General features: G+C 45.4%; 2 protein-coding genes across 2 annotated transcripts; one reads left to right on the top strand and one right to left on the bottom strand.

Moving 5' to 3' along the window:
* The first annotated feature begins 408 nt into the window (after positions 1-408).
* Positions 409-5,280, top strand: LOC129497498 (haptoglobin). The gene is made up of 5 exons (XM_055306410.1): positions 409-428; positions 1,888-1,977; positions 2,333-2,427; positions 3,342-3,416; positions 4,372-5,280. The coding sequence occupies exons 1-5, from the start codon at positions 424-426 to the stop codon at positions 5,148-5,150; spliced, it is 1,044 nt and encodes a 347-aa protein (XP_055162385.1). The 5' UTR covers positions 409-423; the 3' UTR covers positions 5,151-5,280.
* Positions 5,281-7,170: 1,890 nt separating this feature from the next.
* TXNL4B (thioredoxin like 4B) lies at positions 7,171-16,325 on the bottom strand. Its single transcript, XM_055306409.1, has 4 exons — positions 16,056-16,325; positions 12,658-12,826; positions 10,922-11,073; positions 7,171-8,746 (listed from the first exon to the last, which is right to left on the bottom strand). The coding sequence occupies exons 2-4, from the start codon at positions 12,787-12,789 to the stop codon at positions 8,581-8,583; spliced, it is 450 nt and encodes a 149-aa protein (XP_055162384.1). The 5' UTR covers positions 12,790-12,826; positions 16,056-16,325; the 3' UTR covers positions 7,171-8,580.
* Positions 16,326-16,398: the final 73 nt, after the last annotated feature.

Genomic DNA, 16,398 nt, shown 5'->3' with positions numbered 1-16,398 from the left:
TAGAAGCATCTATAATAACGCAAAGGGCAGCTTTGTTTTCAGCACTGAAAACTCTCCAGAACAAAGAGACAGATTGATGCTTCTCCCCCTCCTACACCCCCCCCCCCCGCTGCGTCCTGTACAGTGGCTGATTTCTGGAAACACTTTGGCAGCTACGTGGGGTTATAGCGTGGCCAGGCTTCTTTGGGGTTTGTAAAGAAATACTAGGGGAAACTCAAGTGTGAAGCAAGAGCTCAACACTTAACAGGGATGTTGTTTGTGGCTCTGTTACTGGAAAATGCTATGACCTTATTAACAAGGTCAAAGTTGTGTAGACACAGGAATTACAAAATCAAGAAGGGGGTGGAGTGAGATATTGGAGGCATAAAAGCATCTACAGGTGTCTCCCACAGCACTGCTCTTCCAGAGGCAGACAAACCAAAGATGCGGTGAGTTTTGCTGCTTGTTCATAGATTACTTCTTCCTTCTCTGTCTACATCGTTTACCTACAGGACAGTGCAGGTAGAGGGGAAACCAAAGAAGAGATGCAGAACAAAAACTGAGAAATAGGGCAAATGAGTTAAATCATAATGAATTAAGGGGTTTCATGTGTTAAATCTTCTGCTTTTCTGCATCCATAGAATGTGACTTACTCTAAGAGGTATCTTTTTCCTCAAGGTTACAAATTTTTCATCTTTGCAGGAGATGCCTGCCAGCAGCTCTTATAGTAGGCTTTTTGGCAATCTAAATATGTTTATTAGTAGATTAAAAAAATGTGTACCAGGGATCCCTGGGTGGCGCAGCGGTTTGGCGCCTGCCTTTGGCCCAGGGCACGATCCTGGAGACCCGGGATCGAATCCCACGTCGGGCTCCCGGTGTATGGAGCCTGCTTCTCCCTCTGCCTGTGTCTCTGCCTCTCTCTCTCTCTCTCACTGTGTGCCTATCATAAATAAATAAAACAAACAAACAAAAAAAAAATGTGTACCAATAGTAACACATTTGAGTGACCCAACTAAGGCACTGAGATTTTATCAAAAGAACAATTTTTTTTTTTGAAATGTTGAAGTCACAAGACTACCAACTTAACATAACCAAGTAATCTCTGTATAGCTGGTCTCTGGTGAGTGTGGCCTGAGCATTGATGCCTGTGTCCACAGTCATGCGTCCAGGAGGCTAGTTATATTCCTGGTAAACTTTTTGGCATTTTGGGGTCTCCTGAAGGCAAAATATCGTAGAATAGTAAGAAAACCATGGTAAGTGTTTTACATTCTGTATGTTTAGAACATCTTATCATGGAAAAATTTAAAAAGTACAGAGAATAGCATAAGAAATCCCTATTTTCCATCTTCAAGCTATCCGCATTTTATTAGCAAGGGTGCATGAGGGAGGCTTCTTTTTGCAGGAGAGCTCACATATTATTAGCAATCTTTTAAAAAATATTTTGACAGAGAGAAAAGAGAGAGAGCACATGTAGGCAGAGCGGCAATCAGAGAGGGAGAAGCAGGCCCTCCACTGAGCAGAGAGCCCAGTATGGTGCTCAATCCCAGGTCCCAGGGATCATGATCCGAGCCAAAGGCAGATGCTCGACCAACTGAGGCACCCAGGAGCCCCTATTATTAGCAATTTAATGTTTCCTAAACGCCACCAGAAATTGAGGGCCATGTATCTATTGTGTGCCTTCCTATATTGGTGGTTCCTCTCTGAAGCTAATGTAGCATTCCCAGCAGCACAGAGCATGCTGGAATTTGGGTGTACTGGGAAGCTATACAAGGGTGTATGTGGGTGGTGGTGGTGGGCAACTTTTTGTCCTAACACTTTCATATAGCTTCTTCTCTGGCTGCCTAATGGGAGGGTGTGTGTGTGTGAAGTAGGGAGACCAATTGTGCACTCCTTGTCTTCTCTCTGCAGAGCCCTGGGAGCTGTCATTGCCCTCCTGCTCTGGGGGCAGCTTTTCGCAGAGGACACTGGCAGTGAGGCCACTGGCAGTGAGGCCATGCAGTGAGGCCACTGGCAGTGAGGCCACAGATAATACAGGTCAGTCTTCGGGTTTGGGTGGGAGCCTCACATCCCAGCACTGCTGCGTCTCATTTGGACCCTATCAGATCTACATCCTCTCTTTGGGAAGAGCCAGTACCTCCTTCTTGTCATAATCTCTGGTATTTCAGGCCAGTGAAGAACACTGGGGAGCCAGGCAGGAAAAAGGGGAGATGGCCTTCCCTTTGGCTTCCATTTGAGGTGGAGGAGGGGTAGTGGTTCAGAGCAGCTTCTTCTCCACTGACTTTTCATGGGTCTCTGGGATCAGTTTTTGAATGTCAACCACCTCTTCCTGTGACTTTTTCTTTGCAGAGGTCAGCCTCCCAAAGCCCCCAGTGATTGAAAATGGCTATGTAGAGCACATGGTTCGCTACCAGTGTAAGACTTTCTACAAACTGCACACTGAAGGAGATGGTAAGCCCTGGCCAAGTGTCCCTGCACCCTCCCCCACCCCGGCCTTTCCATGATGAGTGTGGCCAGGGGTGATGGGCCATGAAGATTACATGTTCTTCTTGGAACCAGGAGTAGTAGATTCTAGTAAGGGTTTTGGCACCAGTAATTGTGGCCTTTTGGGTAAATTCACTTAGCCTAGACAAACAAAGGGTTGTGGAAGGGGAGGTGGGTTGGGGGATGGGGTAACTGGGTGATGGGCAATGAGGAGGACACTTGAGATGACACTGGGTGTTATACTATATGTTGGCAAACTGAATTTAAATAACAAAAAACTATAATGTTAGCACAGTCCTTGGAACACAGTAAATGTCTAATAAAATATATTAATCCAATGGAAAAAAACTTGCTTAGCCTCAGTTTTTGTCCTTTGTTAAGGGGGAGGTGATGCCAAGTGAGATCTACATTTCCAAAGGCAGATGTGGTAAAGGAACTGAGGGTGGTGCCAGTGATGATGACCGGTGGCTCCGATCTAGTACTATGTTCCCTGCACTGTTCTAAGTGCTTTACATTTATTTGCTCACTTTGTTCTCACAACGCCCCTCTGAGGAGATACTGTTGTTATTCTCATTTTGCCAATGAGGAAGGCGAGGCACGGAGAGGCTGAATGACATGTTCAAGTTCAGGGGGCTTGTAGAGGGAGAGCGAGAATCTGAACCCTGATTCTTACTCAGTACTGTGTCACCAAAGCCCCAGATCCATCCTGCTGGGCTTCACTGGCACCCCCAGCACTTGGCTTCTAGAGCAGAGCTCGTTCCTCCCTCCTCTTCTCTGCCCCTTCCTTCTGTCTCTCTTTAATTCTCTTTCAACACCTTCTTTCCTCATGCTAGGTCCAGATTCAATTTCTCTTTTGACTCATTTCTTTCCTTTTGTTTCAGGAGTGTACACCTTGAACAGTGAGAAGCATTGGACAAACAAGGCCGTTGGAGAGAAACTTCCTGAATGTGAAGCAGGTAGGAAGAAGCCAGGGGCCCTGGGGAGCCAACCAAAGGTGGGTGTTGAGAGTCTACTGCGTGTGCAGGCATCTTGATCGAAACATCCTGGAGGCACATCTTTACTGACTGAGCACCCAGATGGAGGGCCAGGGAGAACCATAAATGGTCAGCCAGGCTGTTGAGTGCACATCTAGGTGATGAGTCCCCAGTAAAGTTCACTAAGGGTCTTGCTCCTTTGGGCCTTCGGGGTATTGGCGGAATCCGCTGTCTATGAGCCCTCCAGGGCCAGGAGGCCCTATATGTACACATAAGCCGTCCAGGGAGCCCAGAGTCAAGTAAAGCACGCTCCAGGAAGAATGCGTTGTGGGAGGACAGCGCAAAACCCAATCCACAGAAGTGTGATGCAAGCTGGAGAGGGGCTAGAACTTCTGTTTCTTGTTATTAGGAAGAGACCTTCTTTCCCTTTCCCTCCTGGACAAGAGGATTTTGCCTGCCCTCTTGTGCCATTAGTGGTGCAGAACTATTCACCTGCTTTATATTAACTGCAACATCTGAAATCGGAGTTCCAGCCAATGCTGCAACAGATCACTCCTTATTCAGAGAGAATGAATTACTATAGTTTCTCATCCTTACAATGAATTTCCAGGAGCTGTGGACATGTCTATTTGTGATAACTTATTTAAACACACATACGGTTCTTTAGCCAGCATTTGAAAATATCAGCATTAGTTGTTTTTTTTTTTCATGAGTTAGAGAAGCAAGAAATAAAACTGTGTCTTAGTGATGTATGCAACTTTATAAAAAAGAACCATTTTAAACCGTGGAAATGACAGGAGCAGGTGATAAAGGCATGTCAATACTTCTAGCTGTTCAGAAATTACGACAGTTTAGACAGTAGCAACTGCTAACCCTGTCCCTCTCTTTCCCACACTGGAGACTCACATTTCTGCTCTTGACTTTCTTTTCTTGACAGTATGTGGAAAGCCCAAGAACCCAGTGGATCAGGTGCAGCGGATCATGGGTGGATCAGTGGATGCCAAAGGCAGCTTTCCCTGGCAGGCTAAGATGGTCTCCCACCATAATCTCACCTCAGGGGCCACACTGATCAATGAACAATGGCTGCTGACTACAGCTAAAAATCTCTTCCTGGGCCATAAGGATGATGCAAAAGCAAAGGACATTGCCCCTACTTTAAAACTCTATGTGGGGAAAAATCAGCTTGTGGAGGTTGAAAAGGTAGTCCTACACCCTAACCAGTCCAAGGTAGATATCGGGCTCATCAAACTCAAACAGAAGGTGCCCATTGATGAGAGAGTAATGCCCATCTGTCTACCTTCAAAAGATTATGCAGAAGTGGGGCGTATAGGCTACGTGTCTGGCTGGGGACGAAATTCCAACTTCAATTTTACTGAGCTACTGAAGTATGTCATGCTGCCTGTGGCTGATCAAGACAAGTGTGTACAGCACTACGAAGGCAGCACGGTGCCTGAAAAGAAGTCACCGAAGAGCCCTGTCGGGGTACAGCCCATTCTGAATGAGCACACCTTCTGTGCCGGCATGTCCAAGTTTCAGGAAGACACTTGTTACGGTGACGCTGGCAGTGCCTTTGCTGTTCACGACCAGGACGAAGACACCTGGTATGCGGCCGGGATCCTGAGCTTTGATAAGAGCTGTACTGTGGCCGAGTACGGGGTGTACGTGAAGGTGCCCTCCGTTCTGGCCTGGGTGCAGGAAACCATCGCTGGCAACTAATGCTGACAGGCTGGCAGCCTCTGCCTAAGAGCAAGAATTCACTCTGGGAGGAAAAACTGCATGGGAGTGGAGGGGGTAGAACACGGTGTGAAGCATGCTGAGTCGATCAATAAAGGGCTTTCTTGAGTCATTTCTGTGCTGTTTTTAGCCTCCGGCCGTGTTTACTGTCTCATGTGTGGTACAGCAACACCCTAGTGGGATAGCGGTGTATACTGGGAGTGTGGCAGAAAGCAGCCCACGCTAACTGGAAATCCCTGAGGGGACATGAAACCGTCCCATGCTGGGGTCGTACTCGGTGACCGAGTTCTACCAAATGGCAGGCCTCAGAAAGGTCACCGTTTCACTTGCTTCAGACAAGGAAACAGACTTGGAGAAGTTAAGTGATTTGCTTGAGGCCACAGCGCCATGAGGCAGCGTGACTGGGTTGACTGCGAGCCCGGGCCTGTCCGATCGTGACCCCCAGCTCTCTGTACGGCCTCCCCTTGCTCTCTGCAGTGAGTGAGGGGGCATGCGGACGGAGGGGGAAGATGCCAGCTCAGCACGGGACAAAAACAGGGGTTCTGACGTGGGCAGCACTCAGAAGACAGATGAGATAGGGTAAAGGCAGTATTCTGGACTTGCTGGGCCAGACTGTAGCATCTGCCAAGCGCCTTCAGTTCCCTGCCATTAGTGTCCAGTTTCCTTCCCGAGGGGCTTGAGCCGGATCATCTCCAACATCCCTACCAACATTCTGGATCCTGGTGAAGAGTTACAGGTCCCTTCCTCAATAGGGTGTGCTTTCCCCAGGTGGAAGAAACCTGTCCCTTACCGGGAGCCAAATGCAAACCATCTGAGTCTTCCCCTTCACAAAGACAGGGTCTTGCTCTTAAGGGTCTCCCAGAACAGTTTCAGAACCCTTGTCAACAGGAAGCTCTTCTTCTAACTTCTTCCACTCTTTCCGGCTATTCAAGCCTTTAGAACACTGACGTTTCATCAAGGTACCTTTTTGTCAGATGCAAAGATGGCCTCTCCAGCTCACTGGTACAAAATGCCCCGATGTCTGTGTTCTTGCACCCGGGTCTGCCCTGCACGGTGAGGCTGTCCTTGTACCCACTCTCCAGAGCCATCCATGCTTTTCAACAGGTCAGAGCTAGCGGGCCAATGGAGATCTTACACCTATGCTCTAACACCTGGGAAAGAGCGAATAGCCAGAAACTGACATATACTAGACACGTACATGGATGCCTCTCAGAATACAGTTAGGACCTTTTCTTCTGGTACAGTCTTTAGCACTCAATTTTCTTTTTTAAAAGATATTATTTACTTATTAATGAGAGACACAGAGAGAGTCAGAGACAGAGGCAGAGGGAGAAGCAGGCTCCATGCAAGAAACCCGATGCGGGACTTGATCCCGTGACTCCAGGATCATGCCCTGGGCCGAAGGCAAGCGCTAAACCACTGAGCCACCCAGGGATCTCCTCACTGTGCTTTTCTTGAAGAATTATCTGCTTGCATTAAGTGGCTTCTGGCCACTGTTCAGGAGGAAAGTACTAAGAGGAAGCCTTTGGCATTTCTTCCATTCACTCTTCTCTGGCTTCCTCCACAGCAGCACCTCCTGGCCTCCTGGTCTTCAGGGACATGGAACTGCACATAACTCTCAGGGCGGTTCTGCGGTCTCCCCTCTTGGTGCCCTCCCCTGACATGCACATAGAAACCTCCTACTGTCCTCCCAGGTGCAGGCACTGTGTCCTCTACGAAGCCCTTTCCCGCTTAGGAACCATCTGTGTTTATGGAGCACCTAGCCCAGGGCAGGGCATTCAGTACGCACTCAGTCGGCACTTGTGGAATGGAAAGCAACCGAGAGAGGAACAAAAACACAAATCAGGACTTCAGAGAAACACTCCCCAGAGACCTCAGGGGGAGTGGAGATAGGAGAATTTTATGCACACCAGTCCTGAGTTTTTGCTAGGATCTGCACACTTAGCCCATATCTGATGCTGTGTGATTTAGGATCTGACAGAAAGTCCAACACACAGTGACATGACAGGCCATGAAAGTGTTTTATTCTTTCACAGGGGTCTGGGGGGAAAACAGGTCTGGAGTTCACTCAGTAGCTCAATTATGTCATCAGGGATCCAGGTTCTTACTGTTGTTCTCACACAGACTTTTCATCCCAGTGCTGGTCCTCCTGGTCCTAGGATGGCTGTTGTAGTCCCATCAATCAGGATAACCAGAGCAGCAACAGGTGGTGGAGGAAGGGTTTGATTCTGCCCTCTTCCTGGAGTGGCTCTCTCCTTTCATCGGTGAAGAACACAAAGGCCCCCAGCAGCCTTCCTTCTGGTCACCTTTTCCTGCAGACCAGGCTTGCAAAGGAAGCCACCTGGTCAAGGGGGAATGCACTTGCAGTGACAGTGCTGGCCTTCATGGAACTGGGCTTCTGTTGGCTCTGAGGCCAGCAGCTGCCAAGCAGGTGGATGCTGCCTGGGGCCCACTGCCCTCCGGCTCTAAATCTATTCTCTTGTTCTAGAAGACCAGGATTCATAGGCTCTGTGGGGTTTTGAGAGAAGCAATGACTTGCCCGAGTGGTGGCAGGTTATGCCAGGGATGCTGGAAGAACAATTCTTCATAAAGTTATTAAAAGAGGCAAATACCATAGAGATAATATTTCTTTCTAACAACTCTGACATCTCTTTCCAGTATTGAGTCCTTGGAGTAAAATTCTCTGCCTCAGAGAGAGGCAGAACTCTGACTTCTGGGAGAAACCTGCTTCTACTTACGACAGGTAGTTAATTTTTTGTTTAGCTCAAATTGGGTGCTGGATGATAAAGGTTCCAGGTCTTATTTCTTGGGTAATTTAATAACATAAAAACTAGTAAAATGAGCAAAGCAGGATACAGTTATAAAAGTCTAAGCCAGAAAGCTTCCAAAATAAAACAAATTTGCCCACTCTCAGTAGAGAATCATTTTTCCAAAAGAACCTGAGCTACCAGGGACTGGAGATGGGAGAGTATGAGATAAATCTGAGTGGGTGAGGGTAAGGGTGTGCGCGTACATCTAGGGTATAAAATAAGTATTTCTGTTCTTATGGGAACTGATTTTCTATTTTACTTATGTATCAAATAAACACAGTTAAACTGTACTAGCCAATGGTTAGAGGGATTATGTTATTATCTTAAGGAATAAAGAGAAGAACGATATAAATCATGCTGGGAAAATTGACCACAGCTGTCTTGACTGCTCTGTCTGCAAGGAGTAGACACTTAAGCATCCCTGCTCATCACGGCATCAGCAAGGTCTTCTACTTGGGGGTGGAGTTTTTTCTATCCAAGTCGGACCTCTTCTCTGCTGGGACGCTGAACACACTTCGGAAGGACTCCAGGAAAACAGCAGAGCTAGATTCAGGTACTGCTTCAAGATGTGCCTTTTTCTTCAATTTTGAGTAGTCAATGTGCTAAATGTCTTGATAGAGAAGGTCATATTTGGGAATATTCTTGGGATCAATAGGACTTTGGACAATAAGTTTTCCCCTCATTGCTCCTCGATAGATTACTTCAATCAAATCTATGAAGTCCTGCTTGGTTTTGAAACTTCCCACAAACTTAGTGTGATCTGGAGACCTAGAGAGCACAGAAGAAAACAAGGCTGCTCAGAACTTTTGGTGATTACTCACTGCAGACCTCCGGGATAAACAAAATGAATTGCAGCTCTGTTACTTTCTTCTTGTTGGGGAGACTTAAGACATAAAGCCTGATGCTGATTTCTCTGTTTGCAATTACTGGGCCCATCTGATACAGGACTAACACTAGTGCTGTCGGCCACTGGGGTGGCACGTAAGCCCCATCATGTGAAGAGCCTCCACTTCACAATCTATTTTAATCACTTCTTAGCTCCTTATCCAGTAGAATTCCCCGGATGCTTGCGTGGGCATAGTCTGTGGCTGCTGCTGTTGGTTATACCATGTAAAGCCCATTAACTGGTTGTCCTCTTGGTAGTTCCCCTCACTTAAATTTTTGAGTGGTGGGTATGAAATATTTATTTTTAACTTTTTTTATTATTTCAAACTTTAAGTATGTTAATTGTAGAAATTTTTCAGAAAAAAAAAATTACCAGTGAGGTCAGAGACTGCATTTTGGTACATGTCCTTCCAATCTGTGTGTGTCTCTGTATGCAGATGCATTTCTTTTTTCAAAATCAGGGGAATTATATCATGCAAACCATTTTGTAATATGCTTTTCCAACTAACATACAACCTATTTCTTTCAAAGTCATTAAACTTGCATCTACAACATTATATGAAATTGATATCTAGTATTCCTCTGTGGACATCTATGTTCTTTCTATGTATTTGTTAAATAATGGTGGGATGAATATTCATACAGCCAATTTTGCCCACTTTCATGATTATTTTCCTTCAGAGAAATTCCTGGAAATGCAATTACAGGGTTAAAAATTTTAATTTTTTAAAAATGATTTTACTTATTTATTCGTGAAAGACACAGAGAGAGAGAGGCAGAGACACAGAGACCAGGCAGATGGAGAAGCAAGCTCCACGCAGGGAGCCTGATGCAGGACTCGATCCCGGGTCTCCAAGATAATGCCCTGGGCCAAAGATGGCGCTAAACTGCTGAGCCACCTGGGCTGCCCTAATTTTTTTTTTAAGACAGTACAAGAGTGGGGGAGGGACTGAGGGAAAGGGTCAACCAGACTTGGTGCTGAGCATGGAGCCTGACACAGGGCTCAATCCCACAACCCTGAGACCATGACCTGAGCCAAAATCAAAGGTCGGATGCCTCAATCAAAAGAGCCACCCTCCCCCCAAAAAAAGAGCCACCCAGGTGCCCCCCAAATTTTACTTATTTTTCAGGTGGTATAGTGTCATAAATCACCTTTTAAAAAGACTGCACCAAAATAATACCTATATCAACTATATCCTAGGAAAATAAATATCTTTAAAATACTTAAAACAGGTAATATTTAATTTTCAAAAAGATAGTAACAAAACATGTACACAGATCTAGACAATTGAACCTCACCCACAGTAAGAAACGGTAAGGGGATCCCTGGGTGGCTCAGCGGTTTAGCGTCTGCCTTTGGCCCAGGGCGCAGTCCTGGAGTCCCGGGATCGAGTCCCACGCTGGGCTCCCGGCATGGGCCTGCTTCTCCCTCCTCCTGTGTCTCTGTCTCTCTCTCTCTCTATGTCTATCATAAATAAATAAATCTTTTAAAAAAAAAAAAAAGAAACGGTAAGAACTATGGACACACTGAAAATACATGTTAAGTATTAGGATGCTGACTGGATGCAGTGGAGAGTGTTACAGATTTCACAGTGCTTATTCTTGACAGAATTGTCTGAAGAATGACTTTAAAACTTTCTGAGTGGCAGAAGACGGGATAGTTGGCCAGAAAGAAGCATGTCTTCGTTTCCTGGAACACTTCTTTTACAAATGCAGTCAAACAGTCCCAAAAGTACAATGACATATCCGATTTTAAATGAAATTCCTGGGAAACTTTTTAAAAAGCTGTTCTGTATTTTCTACACTGAAGGATGGTTAGTGCTCTGCAAACTGCACAGTTCTTTCATCCTTTAGTAGGAAGTTAACACTGGCCATTCCTACTAGAAATACTCTTTTTTGCACCAAAGTTTCACATAACAAATGAGTAGGTCAGTGGAGGAAACAGAACCAATATAAAGCTCACGAAGCCACCATCCCAGGCAGGGAGGAGAGTTACTGGAACTACTTGGGTAAAAGAAACTCCCACTGTTATAATAACTTCAAGTCAATCTAACTTACCCATAATCCACTTTCATATGCTGCCCATTGAAGAAAAACACAGTAGATGGAATATAACTGATGTCAAAATAGTGTGTGTAAACAGGAGTTTGGTCCACATCTACCAGATATATAGCAGCCATTTTACTCAGGTCAGGAGAAGTTTTAGAAAGCTGCAAATAGAGAGAGATACGTAGGTCACAATACAAGAGGCAGCTAAGGTTTCTTCTGTGAAACGTTTTGCTGGAATATTGTTTGAAAACAATTTCTGGGGTAAGAATCTCTCCTGACTTTCATGTTAGACACAGTATAACCTTACCATTCAGAGTCTGAGTCTCTGTTGGTAAATTTGTGAGAGGGCCCTGGGTAAACTGTGTAAATACATTTCTTCCTTTTCAAGAAAATTCTGGTTTGGGTTGTAAAAAGTTTTTATAAGTATTTTGTGGATTTATAAAATCCATTTTTTTTTTTTTAAAGATTTTATTTATTTATTCATGAGAGACACACATAGAGAGAGAGGCAGAGACACAGGTAGAGGTAGAAGCAGGCTCCATGCAGGGATCCTGATGTGGGACTCGATCCCAGGTCTCCAGGATCACACCCTGGGCTGAAGGCGGCGCTAAACCGCTGAGCCACCCAGGCTGCCCATAAAATCAAAGTTCACTTAAACAAAAACAACTCAGAAGTATGTACCGTACACTGAAATTCCCTCAAATCTCTTTCTTTCCAATCCCCCATAAATAATAATTATAATAAAAATAGTGAAGACTTGCATGGCAGTTATTATGTGCTAAGCGTCCTAAGTGCTTTGCACGTGTTAACTCATTTAATCGTTACAACATTCCTATGCGGTTATTATAGTCCCCATTTCTTAGATGAAGAAACTGAGGTAATCTGCCTCCAGTCACAGACCTAGTAAGCAGTACAGCTAGGACTTGAACTTGGTAGCCTGCCTTCAGTCTATACTCTCGGCTCTGTGATATTCCCTCCCCTCTACAGCTGAGGGCATAAACCTCTGGCCCTTTCCCCCTCAGGTTAACACAATGCATACTCATTTTTAATCACAGTAATTAAGATTATTATTTTCAAAATTGAAAAAAATTAAATAGTAATAAAGATTCTTATACTGGATACACATTGCGGGTGGTGGCAATAGAAATGGTGGGAAGAGGTCTTAGTTCTGGAGTAAGTCCCTAATAAACAGATGAGAATATACCCATTCTGTCTGAGGCCCCCCTCTCTACGCATTAGAGTAGGAAAATGTGTTAGAAGTCAGAGATTATCATCAGGCACACACTGGATGCAATACACTAGGAAAGCTTATCTGCAGGCAGAGAAAACGAAGTTCACACCCCAGCTCTGCAGGTTAGTTGTTCTGTCCTGTGGGTAGGCACCTGACCTCCCTGGCATTCATCCACCTACTGTGGGAACAGTAATTATCCCACTATTGTGAGCAGCGAGCAAGATAAGGTTCACAGATGCTTATTAATAGCGTTTCTGGTCCTCCACTGCCTTGTTGGTGAAACTGAACTTGGATGGCTGCTGGTGGGGAAGGACATCTCGGACAGACTTAGCACAGTTGCAGATTTGGGGGCTCAGCTCAGGGCAGGCACACGATTCACTCCTGGTGAAAGTGTGCCAACTAATGAAAAGCTGTATCCTTGGGCCCGGCCACTCCCTTCCATGCACTCTGTTGATGGTGAAGTAAGAATATATGGATTTTTAATAAAAAACATTCACTGAAAAAATTCACTTACTATATCATCTAGGTGCAGACAGACAGGATCCTCATCTCTCCCAAACCTGAGGACCAACACCTTCTCTGCCGTACTTTTTATTGCTTGGTCTACTTCTTTTTTGCTATTTAGCTTGGGCAACAGGAAGCTCATCTTGAAATAATCCAAATATTAATCCTCGCTGTCAGTCCTGAAATAGTCGCAATATTTAAAGACAGATTAAGCGCATGAGTTCTAATTTTAAGAAAATTTAATTTTTGCAATGGGTAATATACGTACATTCTATCCCCAGAGGAACAAGTGGTTTCATACACAGTATCAAAAAAGGAAAAGGAAAACACTAAATGTGCAAACTGGTGGCAAGTCCACCTGCTTAAAAAGAAACAAGATAGGTAGACGGTGAAAAATCGCCCTTCCCTGTCTGCCCTCAACTAGCCCCATTTGCACTGTATCTTCCAGTTTTGTTATGCATCTACAGGAAAGTACAAATATGCATTCCTACGTTTTTTCCCTCTTTTACTCCAAAAATAGCCTATTCTGCCAGTGTTCCAGCAGGAAAAAGGTGACATTCTCAAATTTGGTAATTTGAAGAGACCTTCATTAGGCAGGGTGCAGTGGTGTACTCCGCTAGCAAGAGCAGGGTACTGTTCCGACCCCTAAGCCTGAAAGAGCCATGGGAGAGAGTAGTCTGCAGGAGTGTGTGGTAGGGGCTGCTGGGTGCAGAAGGCTATTGTACGGTAGGTCAGCCTGCAGTGAAGGGGTGCAGCCCCTCCTCTCTCCCGCTCATCTCCTGCGAATGCCTCCACTGGCTGACTCAAACTGGAACCAGAGGGCAGGGGACATGCAGAGGCAGCCCAGTCTCCTGGTCCCAGAGTAGTCTAGAGGAGGAGGAAGAGGGGATCTGGAAAGGCAAATGATGGATGTCCAGCACACATACTTTACCCAGTCTTCTGCACTTTGTAGTTTTTTTACCTAACATGTAAAGATCTTCCCATATCCCTACTTACACTGTCACAGCAACACACTATTTCATGCATGTGTCAAAGTATTTATTTATTTATTTATTTATTTATTTATTTATTTATTTATTTTTGAATTTTTTTATTTAGTTATGATAGTCACAGAGAGAGAGAGAGAGAGGTAGAGACACAGGCAGAGGGAGAAGCAGGCTCCATGCACCGAAAGCCCGACGTGGGATTCGATCCCGGGTCTCCAGGATCACGCCCTGGGCCAAAGGCAGGCGCCAAACCGCTGCACCACCGAGGGATCCCCTCAAAGTTTTATTTAAAAACAAATCTTTTTAAAAAAATTTCATTTATTTATTTGAGAGTAAGAGAGCATGAGCAAGGGGAGGGGCAGAGGGAGAGGGAGGAGATTTCCCCTCTGAGCAGGGAACACAACACGGGGTTTGATCCCAGGACCCTGGGGTCATGACCTGAGCGGCAGGCAGACGCTTAATTGACTGAGCCACCCAGGCTCCCCATTATGCATGTACCATACTTTTTATTTTTTTTAAAGATTTATTTATTCATGATAGACAGAGAGAGAGAGAGAAGCAGAGACACAGGCAGAGGGAGAAGCAGGCTCCAGGCCGGGAGCCCGACGCGGGACTCGATCCCGGGACTCCAGGATCGCGCCCTGGGCCAAAGGCAGGCGCCAAACCGCTGAGCCACCCAGGGATCCCTTGTACCATACTTTTTAAACAGTCTTTTAGTGATGGAGTATTATCATGAGTCCTGGCTTAAAGATTGTTGGTGTATACCTTACGAGATGCACCTCACCACATGGCAAACAGATCAATTAAGGGTGTGACAGCCACACACACAAAATAAGTCATAAGATACTGAGATAGGAAGGACCTAATCCAATGCCCTCATAACTTTCTTTTTAAAATTTAATTGAATATTTATTCTTTGACTTTTAATCCTTTTTAAAGTTTATATTCAATTTGCTAACATATAGAATAACACCCAGTGCTCATCACACCACATGCCCTCCTTAATGCCCATCATCCAGTTACCCCATCCCCCCATCCACCTCCCCAACCCCTTCATTTTAGACTTGTTTGCTTGTATTACAGTTTTGGTTCTAGCTACAACAAGGACTAGAATCCAAGTCACCAGATTTCTAGTACAGTGTTCCTTCTGCTATAATAGTTTCCTATTTTTATGGCTGAGAAACTCTTTGATCAAGGACCTTTATTTTTGAGTCCGTCCACAAGAAACTCCATTGAGATCCTTGATATTTTACATTGGGTCCCAAAGTTGCCTAATGCTATGAAAAGGGAGGATTTCTTTATTTGTGTGTGTGTGTGTGTGTGTGTGATAAGTCACATTTCAAGATGTTAATGAATAACAATTCATACAGGGAATGAAATTGTTCCCATAGTGTCATACTTTAACTACGCAAGCTGACCACCAGAAGGGCCTTTATCAGATGTCTGTAGCAGAACAAATTACTGATGAAAGGGAAAGTCAAAGAAAGGATGGATCTATCCTACAAGAATTCAAACAGCACCTTCAGTACATTACTTACAGGAGGAGGTAGGGCGGGGGGCAAAGCTGTCTACCAGGGTGAGAGGACTGGATAAATGTTGGAATGAAGACAGGAAAACTGATGCCACCCCTAAGAAAATGCTCATAGCAAAGGATACCAACAGAGACTTCACAAAAGATGTACAAACGGACAAAGGTATTTGGAAAGTTACACTTTACTGGTAAACAAAGAACAGCAGCTTGGAAGATTACTTGACAAAGCCATTAAGCTGGTAAAGACGAAAACAGTAATGCAAGAGTGCGAATGGACACGCATTTCATAGTCCCCGCTGGAATGCAGAGAAGCAGAACTTTTCTAGGAAGGAAACACCCTGAGCAACGATACTTCTTCTGAGAACTAATTCGACACGTCCACAAAAGATTTACGTAGAAAACATCACTATTCTTGATGGTAAAACAAAACAAAACAAAACAAAACTGAAAATAACCCGCATGGCCCAAAGTAGGGGGACTGGAAAAATATAAACAAACAAACTGGAAAAATAAAGGCTAGTACAGTCCTGCCAGCCACCGTCATTACACAGCCACAGAATATCGTGCTACGAATGAACTTCTCAGATCCCGAAACGTTCTCACCGTGAAGAAGTCATAAAACAGACTACAGAGCGTGACCCCGTTGTGGTGCAACACAATACTGCGCACGCATTCTACGTGTGCGTGGAAAACTAACTGGGGGTCCATATCCCCCAACACCATCAGCGGTCATCTCTGCGACCGAACAGACGGCAGGGGATTCTTAGTTACATCGGAGTGAGCATCTTTCTTCCTCCAAAATCTTCGAGAAACACAGACCTATACATACATCAGCAATGCCTCTGGGTGGGCTGCTCCTGGCCGCCAACCGCTAGGGCGGACGATACTCACCTCATTTGTCCAGGTCACCTCTCGCTCTTCCGCTTCAGCCGCGTCCGCCACCTTGGCCTCCAGTCCAAAAAAGTCAGGACGTGGGCGGCCCCTCCCACGTCAACGCAGCCGCCTTAACGTACCGCAACCCAGGCGCTCCGGCCCAGCGGCTCCCAGAGCCCCGCTTAAGAAGGCGGAAGCGGAAGAAGGAAACGCACAGGCGCAGTAGATGAACTCGCGGTCCTCAACAGTCCAACAGGGGGTTATCCGAGTCATTGCCCACTTTGCCGGGCTTTGACCGGAAGCTGTGGAGTCACTTCCGCCCTCATTAAACATGACCGACCTTCTGCCCTCACCTTCCGTC

The sequence above is a fragment of the Nyctereutes procyonoides genome, unplaced genomic scaffold, assembly GCF_905146905.1.
Source record: "Nyctereutes procyonoides isolate TBG_1078 unplaced genomic scaffold, NYPRO_anot_genome, whole genome shotgun sequence".
Taxonomy (NCBI): Eukaryota; Metazoa; Chordata; class Mammalia; order Carnivora; family Canidae; genus Nyctereutes; species Nyctereutes procyonoides.
The sequence above is the reverse complement of the archived record's forward strand: the minus strand, read 5'-3'. Positions and strand labels throughout refer to the sequence as shown.